Source organism: Elgaria multicarinata, chromosome 12 (genome assembly GCF_023053635.1).
Source record: "Elgaria multicarinata webbii isolate HBS135686 ecotype San Diego chromosome 12, rElgMul1.1.pri, whole genome shotgun sequence".
In the NCBI taxonomy this organism is placed as follows: domain Eukaryota; kingdom Metazoa; phylum Chordata; class Lepidosauria; order Squamata; family Anguidae; genus Elgaria; species Elgaria multicarinata.
Window position 1 is genome coordinate 16,348,694 of NC_086182.1, and position 12,564 is coordinate 16,361,257.

The window sequence follows — 12,564 nt, forward strand, 5'->3', positions numbered from 1 at the left end:
TAGATGGACCCTTGGTCTGATCCAGCATCAGGGCTCTTCTGATGTTCTAAGGCCGGTGTCAGGAGATCTTCCTTAGGAAGAGAGTCCTGGTCTAGATGGTTACCACCACAGAGAAGGCCCGTCTCTTCTTGCTACTCTGCTTAACTCATTTGTCTGGGCAACCTGAGGAGGGCCTCCAAAGCAGATCACAACCCACAGGATGTGTGCTTTTATGTCCTCACTAGTCACCTGGGGTTATGCAGATAAGTCAGCACAGAAACCTTGAAACGAATGTTAAATAGATAAGCAAATGTGGCTTGCGGAGGAAGTGAAGGGGGAGCCAATACCCGTGCTGGGCCTTGGGCGTCACTCTACCTCACTTGCTCCTGTTTCATTTAGTCTGCCTCAGGACCCTGTGTAACGTGCACAGAAAGCCCCGTGTCCTCCACCCCTTCACCCCTTCAAGCCACAGACCTTATCAGGTTCACACCACTGCCACATCCTGCCTCCGCACATACACCCCACCCTCCACACCCACTGTGAGAACCGGCGTGGGGGAAATGAACAGAGCGTTTGTGGCATTGGGCCAAGAAGACTTGGGTCGAAATCCCCTCTTGGCCCATGAAGTTCGCCTGGTGACTTTGGGCCCGTCTGTCTCAGCCTCTACCTCACAAACGGTGCTGTAAAAAATAAAATAAAACGTGATTGGCTCCATATAGGGTTGCCCTGAGCTCTTTGCAGGAAGGGTGAGCTACAAATGAGGTGTGTGTGTCTATGTGTGTGTGCATTTGGTGGGGGTGCGAGTGTGCTGATTTCTTTCTTTATTACCATTACTTATATCTCACCTTTCAAGATACAAATCCTTCCAGGGTGGTTTACGAGTAACATAAAGTTCCGTTAATAAGCAATATCAAAGGGAAAGGAAAGGAACCTCTCGTGCAAGCGCTGAGTCATTACTGACTCTTGGAGGGACGCCAGCTTTCGCTGACGTTTTCTTGGCAGGCCTTATAGCGGGGTGGTTTGCCATTGCCTTCCCCGGCCGTTATTCCCTTTCCCCCAGCTAACTGGGTACTCATTTTACCGACCTCGGAAGGATGGAAGGCTGAGTCGACCCAAGCCGGCTGCCTGAAACCAGCTTCCGCTGGGATCGAACTCAGGCTGTGGGGAGAGTTTCAGCTGCAGAAACTGCTGCTTTATAACAGTTAATTAGGGTCTTTTCCACATGGCAGTTGACGGGGGTGGTGGTGGTGGTGGGGCATCCAGCTGGAACAGGCTCTGAGGTGGCCCTCACTAGTCTCCCTCTCTCTCCTGGAATCCTTCCAACAGGGCACTTGGTGGAATGGCCATAGCGATTCCTATATAGCAATCCCATAGGGCTTCGTTGTTGCTATTTAAACCACGGAAGTGGAAAGAGAGTATAGCCGACTGGCCATTTGAGGGATCTGGGTCTGCGCTGCAAAGACATGTTGCCACCACTGCTGCTGCCTCCTCCTCCTCCACCAAAAATAAAGTAGAAATAACATCAATAAAGATAAAAATCCCACCACGATCAAAGGGGGTTGGATAAATTCCTGGAGGCAAAGGCTATCAATGGCTACTAGTGCCACGACACAGGCTCTGAACACCAGACCTCACGTCTGCCACCACTTATTATGGGGCGACACAGGCTCTGAACACCAGACCCGGCCGAGGCTACTCCCTGCTCAAGCCAAGCACCACCACTTGATACGCCTGAGGCAAGGGATAAAGCCCACCTTCCTCCAAACTATGTGGAGAAAGGGGTTTAAAATGGAGAAGGATTTAATATATATAATAATGTGCTGTGAGTTATATCTGCTGAGGTGAATGATTGTCAGAGTGGGTGCTGAATGATGTAAACTTAAGATGATAAATGCCAAACAGACACGTGGGATTTTTGTGGTAGTTTAAAAACAAAACAATCAAAATTTATTTTTAAAAGTTCATAAGCTTTGTTTCAAATAACAACATTTAAAAACCTTTTTGAAACCTTCCATACAATCCTGTCACTCTCACATTCGCGCTTTCCTTTTTCTCACACAATCACTCTCGAACTTTCTTTATTATCAGTATTGAATAATATACTTCCACTACGTGCACACCACACTCTAAAGACACCACTCACTACACTGACTCTCAAATTTCCCAGAATTTAAGTACCATAAACACAGAGAGCACTACAGACTCTAAGAGTACCTAACAAGTCTCCCTGAAAAGCTTTCCTGAAAAGAACAAGAACTCTCAATCCCCTCAGTCATTCCCTTATATATCACTCCTCCCCCCTCCCAAACATTCTAACTCTGCCCACTCAGGCCAACATTCTAAAAACCACAGACTTACACACTGCAGACATACATTTGGAATTGACTTGTGGGGTGTAACGCCACAACTAGCCCTGATGGGTTCTGTGCTATCTCCAGTATTGGAGGCAGTAAGCCTGGGTGCACCAGTTGCTGGGGAACAGGGGTGGGAGGGTGCTGTTGCACCATGTTCTGCTTGTTCATCTCGGGCTGATGGCTGGCTGGCCACTGTGTGAACAGAGTGCTGGACTAGATGGACCCTCAGTCTGATCCAGCAGGGCACTTCTGATGTTCTTAAGGAATACCTAATTACGATTACTTTTCTCCTCTCTTGGCAAACATGCGGTCCCGAAGCAAACGCCTTACAAGCGATTACAGTGGGGTCGGCAGGCCTGTGGGCAAAGGGAACAGCTGGTGTGGGGAGAGAGTCTGGAAAAGGGCAGGGGCATCCTTATTGATCGTGGCACCGCTTATGCCTCCTGCAGCTCCTGACCAAGGACCCCAAGCAGCGGCTGGGAGGCAAGGGAGACGGGGCCGTCCAGGTGAAACTTCATCCGTTCTTCAAGACCATCAACTTCAAGCGTCTGGAAGCTGGGATCATGAAGCCCTCGTTCGTGCCAGACGTAAGCTCGGACCAACAAGCGTGAAGTGTTGCTGGTTCACATGGGGCCTGGTTTTTCATGCGATGGGATCGTGGCTGCTGGCCCCAAGCTTGCGCTCTTCGCATTCGCCTTCAAATCCCCAAATGGCCCTGTAACCAGATTACCTTATTATTTAAGAGGTGGATTTACTTGCAGAGTATACTACTAAGATGGATAGTACAAAACTTAAGATTTGAGGGAAAGACGGTAGCCCCCTACCCTGTCTAGAGCCTTGATGATCCTCCACCTGTCAATAATAGAAAAGGGAGGCGGAAAATGTGATAACTTTTAAATGCTTCCTAAAAACATATCTTTTAAAACAACCCTTCTCTGGACTGTAATTTATTCTGGTTTTATGTGATTTTAAAGTTTTAGTCTGGATTTTATGGTTTTAGTTGTAAACTGCCCAGAGAGCTTAGGCTGTTGGGCAGTATAAATATGAGATAGATAGATAGATAGATAGATAGATAGATAGATAGATAGATAGATAGATAAGGCAATTTCAGCTGTGATTCCCTCACTTGCAAATGTAGGGATTTGGCAATTGGTTTGGAACAGCCTTCTCCAACCTGGCACAGAGCAGATATCTTTGGCTACAGCTCCCATCAGGCCCAGGAAACTGGGCCAGACAGGGGTCAGAGATGATGGGAGTTTTAGTCCAAGATATCCAGGAGACACCAGGTTGGAGAAGGCTGGATCCCTGAGATTTTATCCTACATAGGTAAGCCGCAAGTGTTACTCATTTCCAGGAAAAAGGGTTGATCGACACCTGCAACATATTGCTGAAAAATCCATGTGGAAAACGCAGCTTTTATGCTGCCTTGATTTAGCGGTGCTTGCTTGTAGATTTTGGAGTTCAGATTCTAAGATTTCCCAGCAGCTTGTGGGACTCGAGGCCTCAGGTCCTCTGATGTCTCATAGGGGCTTGCAGCTGGCAGACTTGCACGCCCATCCAACAGGTCAGCTGTGACATGAGTGCCGACCTGACAGTGGCATCAAGGGACATGGAGGCAGGTACACGGAGCCAAAAGGAGACTAACAGGTGTGACGAGATGTGAGGATGGGGGCAGTGCAGGGCCATCAGGAGGGAGATACAACAACTTTCACAGCCTGTTGTATTGACGGACCCATCACCAGTTAATTGTTTGGGGTGTTGTTGTTGTTTTAAAATAAAGATTGTTGAAGGATACTTGGAAATGTTTGGGTGTACCGAAATCCCAGGGAGAACCGGGTGGGGTTTCCTAATGGTCAGTGGAGTGGGACATTTGTGCACTTTCTGGCTCCTTGTCCCACCATCAAAGTTACTGTCCCCAGACTACTGCACCTACGGCTCACCATTGTCCATCCACCCTTCATGGAACCATAAGAGTTGGCCCATCTTGTCCAATTTCCTGCTCAATGCAAGAAATCCAGAGGTAAACCAGCCCCAAGAGATAGTTGTCCAGACCTCCAAAGAGGGAGGGACCGCCACTCCTCTAGGTCATTGGTTCCACTGCCAAACTGCTCTTACCATTAAGATGTTTCTCGTAAGGTTCAACCGAAATCTGCCCTTTCTATAACAAGTATTTCCCCTTTTTCTATGTGACAGCTTACAAGTATTCAAAGAGTACTAGCATGCCCCCTTCTCTTCTTTGGGCTAAATATACCCAGTTCCTTAAGCCATTTCTCATAGAACTTGTTTTTCCATACCTTCCATCCATCCTTAGCCAGTCCTTTATCCCTCAAATTCCAAAAATAGTTTGCAAAACTGACTCAGGGAAGCAAAGTAAACGATGCAAACCCGGGCAGGAGTGTGCACAAGTTGCAAAATTCCAGTGGCTAGCTTTGGGGTTCCTTGGCAATGCATTTACGGGGTTCAGCACAGTACACCGTGAAATACCACTTCCACTAGATCGTATACATGTTGTTGCCTAAGATTGCAAACTTAGCAGAATCTCTTTATCTATCCCACAGCCCCGGGCTGTGTACTGCAAAGACGTGTTAGACATTGAACAATTCTCCACTGTGAAGGGTGTCAACTTGGACCAAACCGACAATGACTTCTATGCCAAATTTGCCACAGGCTGCGTCTCCATCCCCTGGCAGAACGAGGTGAGAAATTGGGGTGGGGGCATCGGGCGTTGAGATTTTTTTTTTTTAAGGGAAGGCACCAATAACGGAGAAAAGGAGGGACTGAGTCTCAATGGAGCACAGCAATTAATGGCCCAATCAACATGTTTTGTTCTTCAAGATCACTTGAGTGCACAACAGATTTCATGCTGACCACGGTTTAGCATGACAAGAATGAGCCACAAGCTTGAGCTCTCCATTCCTCATCAGGCTCAGTGGTGAAGAAGTTTTCAGAAACTTTACTTCTGATTTCAATTAACCCCAGTTTAGCTCATCCTAACCATAAACTGTGGTTCACCTTAACTAAGGCTTATTTAAACGAACTGACTCCACACCCTGTGGTTTGATGTTGACTTGTTTCACACAAAACTCATTTAACCACAGTTCATTGGATTTGGACAACCCAACGAGCTGTTGTTAATCTAAACTGGAAGCAACAGCTTCTGAATTAAAACCCACAAAAATATACAGTATACACATACAGTTAAAACCACTATAACTTAATAAATAAAGAGAACTCGTTACTTTGCTGGAGAGGATGTCAGGAGAAAGGTACGTATATACTAGGGATGTGCTCCGCTTCTAATCTGACTGGCAAATTAGAAGCGGAGCGGGGGGCTTCGCCTGCCCTTAAGGCGGAGGCAAAGAGGATTGGGGGGCCAGCAGAGCATGGCGAAGAGGATCGAGGTGAAGGCGGATCCTTCGCCTCGATCCGGAGCTCCACCGGAAAGGTAAGTGGGGTTTACCGGGCCCTGCCGCTGTCGCCCATGCGGCAACAGTGGCAGGGCCCGGATACCCACCCCCCCGCCCTCCTCTCCCTTACCTGCCTCCGTCCGCAGTCCGTCGGCGTCTTCAATTGAGCCCGTGGTTCAACCAGGAAGTCTGGGCCACTTGCGGCCCAGACTTCCTGGTTGAACCGCGGGCTCAATTGAAGATGCCGACGGACTGCGGACAGAGGCAGGTAAGGCCCCCCTCCCCCTTGGTCCCTTACCGGGCTCTGCCGCCGTCGCCGCATGGGCGGCGACGGCAGCAGGGCCCGGTAAACCCCCCCCCGCCCTCCTCTCCCGGCCTTACCTGGCGCCACTCCCCTCCACTGCGGAGCTCTAATTCAGAGCCGGAGCTCCGCGGCGAAGAGGAGCGGAGTATGGGCGGAGCGGCGCGGAGCGGGCCGATCCGAAATTTTCGGATCGGCCTGCAGGGCGGAGCAGGGGGTCCGTGCACACCCCTAGTATATACATATGTGGTGGAATTGTGAACATATACAAAAATTATGGAAAATATTTTGTATAGAGAAATAAATGAGGTGTATAGAGAAATAAATGAAATAACTGGAATGGATTTAGAAGAAACACCAAGTGTAGCATTACTATCAATGTATGGAAATCTTAAATGTAATCAGATGGAAAAAGAATTAATAACGAACCTGTTAACAGCAGCAAGGTTAATGATATCTAGAAATTGGGAGGTTCAAGGAGATTATGATATAGAAGATTGGTATAAAGAAATATGGGCTAGTGCTATAAATGATAAATTAAATGTAATATTAAATTTAGAAGGGGGATAATAAAAGACAATGATTTTGAAGAGATATGGAAATTGTTCCTAGAACATGTATTTTTAAAAGGGAGAGGGAGAACACCTCCAGAAGATTCAATGCAATTTTGGAAACTAGAATAAGATCCCCAGGGTGGGGGGCACTTAGTAATGTGAGTTAGTTAAGAAGTAGAATGTATAGCTAAGAAATAAGAGGAATGTTGTGTTATGTATGTATATGATTTATTATGTGTTGGTGTTAAATAATAAAAATTATAAATATTTTTTTTAAAAAATAAAATAATAAATAAATAAATAAAACCACTATTATTTATTTATTTATTTATTTATTTATTTATTACATTTTTATACCGCCCAATAGCCGAAGCTCTCTGGGCGGTTCACAAAAATTAAAACCACAGTAAAACACCTTTAACAACTTTAAAAATGATGAGCCTGAAAAACAGACCCAGGCTCATTTCATATTGCTAAATGCCCGGGAGAAAAGTCTTGACCTGGCACCGAAAAGATAACAATGTCGGTGCCAGGTGGGCCTCGTCAGGGAGATTGTTCCAGAGTTGGGGGGCCGCTGCAGAGAAGGCCCGCTCTCTTGTTGCCGTCCTCCGAGCTTCTCTCGGAGTAGGCACCCGGAGGAGGACCTTAGATGTTGAACGTAGGGTTCAGCTAGGTTCATGTCGGAAAGGTGTTCCATCTGGTATTGTGGCTTTTGGAACCTTTTGGGCACGATCAGTTCCTGGCAAAGGCACCCACCTCTGCAGTGGGCTTCTGTGGAGTATCCTGATCCACGACAGCCTCTGAAGCTCATGCTGCTTCCTTTGGCCACCCCGTGACTACAATCCCCTCCAGGCTTACGGGGTCTGGCAGAAGGGGTGCGCCGTCTCGTCCCCCGCAAACCCAGACCAACCGCACCTTCTTCTTCCTGTTACCTAGATGATTGAGACCGAGTGCTTTAAAGATCTCAACGTCTTTGGACCAAACGGCACCCGATCCCCGGATCTGGACTGGAAGCAGCTCCCCGACCCACCCAAGCGCAGCCTCCTGCAGCGGCTCTTCCGACGGAACGTAAGACGCTCCGGGTTCTCCTTCCTTCCTTGCTTCTTGTCCCTGCTGCAGCCACCTCTCCACTCTGTTGCAGCGCCATGGTTCCAATACCGTTTGGGGGCTGAGCTGTATAGGAATATCATGCCTCTGGTTGCATCCTAAATGACAGGCAGGCAGCGCGTCCACACGTGTGTCTATTTAGAAGTATGTCCTGTCGATTTCAGTAGAAATTACTCACAGGCTAGGTTCACACAACACGCTAACCCACCATGGGTTATGGTGTTGTCTGAATGCAGCGTGTTTTCCGCAGGGTGGGTGAACGCGTTGTCTGAACACAGCGCAGGATGGCTCGTTAACCATGCAGTGTGGTTTATTTTTTCCTCAAACAAGGCACCTTGAGAACCCGTGGCTTGTTGTTGGGTTGTTCAGAGTGGTTAACAAGCCACACTGCGTGGTCAACGAGCAAAAAACTTGCTGTGTTCAGACTGTCAGGGATTGCAATCAAGCTGAGCATAGGAAAAAACTGTTAGGAGATACTGGCTTCTCCTCCTCAGGGAAAATAGCTCAGTTGAAAGCAAAGTATTTTTGTTAGAAGAGTTTTAGCAGAGTTTCAGACTGTGCAGCAGGAATGAGAATATGCCACAGGAACAGGAATAAAAACAGCAGCAAATACAGCAACATGAAAATAGCTTTACTTTGAGGTAGATAGGTTAAGGACAATCACAGGTACAAATATACTCACAAAACGTAACGTGTTCAGAAATGCATCACACAGGAGAGAGAGAAAACATAATTTACAGACCCTCTTTAAATACTCTTACAGCAGATCACATGTGTCAATCACACCACACCACACCTGCCAATTAACCTTTGACACTGGCTGATGCAATGACCAGTCTGATGCAACGTTTTCAAGAATTGCTTCAGCTCCGGTTGTCTTAAAAATATGGACAATAAAAATCCAACCCCGGACACAGACAACACAATAACCCACAGTTCAACGACATTCCACACTGGGTGGGTTAGCGTGTTGTGTGAACCCAGCCACAGGTATGTGTACATAGGGTTGCAGTCTAAGGCCAAATTGTGATGGCTTTTACAGAATCACTTTTCAAAAAAAGTTTCTGGTTCTCATTAAAAAAACCCCAACAACTGGAAAATGTGTGGCCAATTTTTGTGAAAACCCACTGGTAGGCAGAAGGTAGGTCTCAAGATGTTGTGAACTTCAACTCCCAAAGGTCTCTGCCAGCATAGTCAATGGTCTGGAATGCTGGGAGTTGAAGTCCAAAACATCTAGAGATCAACTTTCTGCCCACCCCTGGCCTAAAATGTCTGTGTGTGTGTGTGTCTGCCTGCATTCAGCCAAATTTCCCAGCCCACCCAGTCATTCCCAGTTTTCTGTCTTTAAATCTGGCAGTCATGTGTTGGATCCAGTAGCTGTCTCCACTTGTTTTTTGGGGGATCTCCCTTTCCTATTTCACCTCATTTACCAGGGTATGCTGTGGAGAAGAGGAAGTCCACTTCCACCCCCCACCCCCCAATCTGGATCCAACCCTAAGGAAATCACTCTACGTGTTGCCCAATGGCCTGAGATCAACCCAGTTCTCATTGGGCGGCACTCCTAACCTGTCTTATGTCAAACTGTAGAGTGGGGCTCACGTGACCAAGCTCTTCCACAGAAAGCCAGTCTTTTCACATAGAAAACGAGGTGTCAGACAGAGCGGTCCTAGTCCAGGAGTGGGCGGAAGGTGGATCTCCAGATATTTTGGACTTCAGCTCCCAGAAGCCCCTGCCTGCATGGCCAATGGTCAGGAACATTGGGGGTTGAAGTCCCTTCCTGCCCACCCCTGTTCTATGGTTCTGGGACAGTCTCCCTTACAACTCATCGCTTTCCTCAAACGAAGACGAGCAGGTTGAGCGACTGATCAGCGCTTCTCGTTTTTAAACCCTACTTGATTATTTCTAAAGCGCTTATGATCAGCCCAAACATCCAGAGGTTTCCTTTCTAGCCGCATGACTAAGTCCGAGGCGATGGCGGCAGGAAGAGCTCCCCTCCTGCTGGAGACCCATCCGGCGTTCCTCGGCAGTCCGGGACGCCCTCCGCCAGGACTGCTGTGCAGGGCCACCCCCTGAACATGCCTGGGGGCCGTGGGGCTTCCCTCCTGCGCGTGGGCCCTCTCCACTCACGTGTCTCCTTCTCTGCCTTTCCCTCCACAGCCAAGTGACTTCACCATCAGCGCCAACGCACACTCCAACCTGCCCGCGGCTCCCTCGCCGGCTCGGCCCACGGCACAGGCTCCCTCCTGACCCCCGGCCCGGAGGCCCCCAGGACCCGCCACTCAACCTTTGCCTTCTCAGGGTTGCCTTAGGCACGGCGCTGACATTGGGACGGCACGGCCTTGCCCTGGGCTCTGTCGCCGGCTAGGAGCCCGGAGGACGCGGCCGACAGGACTTCAGGACGGGTAGGGCAGGGCTGCCGGCTAGGAGCCCTTGGCCGCCTGCTGGGGCTGACGTGGATCGTGGCTGTCTTCGGGACTCCCGTTGGACTCGGTCACCCAGAGCCTGGACTGTTGCTCTTCAGCCAGGATCTTCTTTCTCTTTGGTCCGCGCTCGGATCTCACGGTGAACCTCCGCGGCTCTCGCCTGCTCTCCCGACCCGCCATTGCTCTCCGTCCAAACAGCAACGCCACCCCGGCCCTGACTTTCACGTCACATTGGCTGGGGAGTGGGACTGACTGGGGAGGTTTTTCTTCTGTTCTGTGGAGATGGCTTGAAGGCGGCAGCTGGATCTCCCAAAATGGGGGTGGGGCAGGAGAGAGACGAAGTTGTGGGAGACCGGCGGGGCAGAGGGGGCAGACTTCCTGCTGTTGCAGCGCTCTTTGTGCAGCTTGAGGCTAGGAAGTCTGACGCACACACATAAGTGTGTGTGTGTGTGTGTGTGTGTCTGGTGTGTGTGCGTGCGTGCCTGTGTGTATTAAACTATTAGCCCGTTTGGGTTCATCCAGGGTTTGGGGGAATTCTTCTACTACCACCATCCCAAAGAGCTGCAAAACCTCAGGCCCATGGTTCCAAATCCCAACGCACCCATTTGGAACTCTGGGGTGGGGCTTGTCTCCAGAGGGCCCCGCCCCCTTTCTCTTGGCCCTGCCCCCTTTCTCCTGACCACAGATCGTTGGAGAGTTTCTCCACTCTAGAAGGTTGAAACGCCTCTCCTAATGTTGAGTTATTGGCAGGACGCGTGCTAAGCTAAAATAGGCCGGCGGTTTTGGCTGCACCCCTTTTCCCTCTGGCTCCGCCCACTGCTGCGACGAGGCTCCCGAGAGCTTCTCAGAAATGGATTTTGGCCCATGAGCTGAAAGAGGTTCCCCACCCCTAATAACTATAGTCTGGGGCCCTTTGTAGGAGGAAAGAAGGGTCCAGGAGCAGGGAGGAGCAAGAGGTCTGAACAGCAGTCGGGCATCCCCCGGCTTCCCTTTAGAGCAGGCTTCCACAATCTGGTGCCCTGCAGTTCCCAGCATTCCTGTCCATCGGCCACGCTGGCTGGGCTTGATGGGAGTTGAAGTCCAAAACGTCTGACGGTCACCAGGTTGGGGAAGGCTGATTTAGGGATTCTAGTAGGAGTATTGAGTGTACTGGATCAGCATGGGAAAGGGTGGAAGGAGTACAGTGCTGAGAGTAGGGATACTCAAGGATTTCATTCGGTCCATGAACCAACTTGATTTGCGCCTCCTGAGCAAACGTGTGGATCAGGACCCGATTTTCCTTCTGATTCCAGTTTTGAAGTTTTGTGATTTTTGGCTTTCCAAAGTGCCAAAATGCATCTTTTACTATGAAATTCATATGAAAATACATACTTAAAAATGACACCTAGAAAAATGAGTGTTTTACCACCAAATGCGGATTTTCTGTGCGGATTTTTTTAAAAACAACAACAACAACAACCCCAAATCCACAGACAGATGCAGAAATGGAAAGGACTTACAAACGTGTGAAATCGACCCAGACCGAAAATAGTTTGATCCTAGCTGCAAGTAGTTGTGAATTGCACATCAGATTGAAAAAGTTGGAGGGGGGACAGTCAGGCTTTCCAGATCAAGAACTCCCTTTTAACTACAACTTGCAATGCTGAAGAACCCGCTTTAAATTTACCCCTATATCTTATCTTTTTAAACCTTTATTATGTATAGATTATTTATATCTGTCCATTCTCTTTTTAATATTATTTGCTTTTCTTTCTTCCCCCACTCCTCCTCCTCCTCCTCCTCCTCCTCCTCCTTCTGTGTCTCTGTCTCTTAAAAGGAGGTTGTAGACACAGCTTGTTAACACATCTAGAGGCAAAATACAACTTGCCAGCTGAATGTCAGTGAATTAAGGGTGCAATCCTATGCATGTTTAGGCAGGAAAAAATATCATAGAATAGTAGAGTTGGAAGGGGCCTATAAGGCCATCGAGTCCAACCCCCTGCTCAATGCAGGAATCCACCTTAAAGCATATGTGACAGATGGCTGTCCAGCTGCCTCTTGAATGTCTCTAGTGTGGGAGAACCCATGACCTCCATAGGTCATTGGTTCCATTGTCGAACTGCTCTAACAGCTAGGAAGTTTTTCCTGATGTCCATACTGACTGGGGAATTCTGGGAGTGGTAGGACTTTTTTTCTGTCTAAACATGCATAGGATTGCACACTAAGTGCCGTGTGTGTGTGTGTGGCTGTGTGATTGATCCTAACAGCCCAATCCTGCCTATGTTTCCTCGAAAGTCGGACCTGCTGTAAGCATATAGCAGAATGAAATGATCATGAGTGACAGAATAGATTGTACCACTTCCAATTGCAGGTACTTCTTTATATCAAAAAGCAACAACAACAACAGCACTTCCCTGCAAGTAGAAAACCTTCATTCTAGATGTGCTGCTTTTCTGCTTG

At 48.5% G+C, this 12,564-nt stretch overlaps 1 protein-coding gene across 2 annotated transcripts in view; it reads left to right on the plus strand.

Annotated features, from left to right (window-relative positions):
* LOC134407363 (G protein-coupled receptor kinase 5-like) overlaps nucleotides 1-11,607 on the plus strand; it is a 101,650-nt gene extending 90,043 nt beyond the window's left edge. For both annotated transcript variants that reach the window (XM_063139095.1, XM_063139096.1), the window contains 4 exons: nucleotides 2,783-2,920; nucleotides 4,892-5,029; nucleotides 7,532-7,663; nucleotides 9,860-11,607. In XM_063139095.1, coding sequence (XP_062995165.1) covers nucleotides 2,783-2,920; nucleotides 4,892-5,029; nucleotides 7,532-7,663; nucleotides 9,860-9,949 — 498 coding nt within the window. In that variant the 3' untranslated portion in view covers nucleotides 9,950-11,607. The remainder of the gene's footprint in view (nucleotides 1-2,782; nucleotides 2,921-4,891; nucleotides 5,030-7,531; nucleotides 7,664-9,859) is intronic.
* The last annotated feature ends 957 nt before the right edge of the window (nucleotides 11,608-12,564 follow it).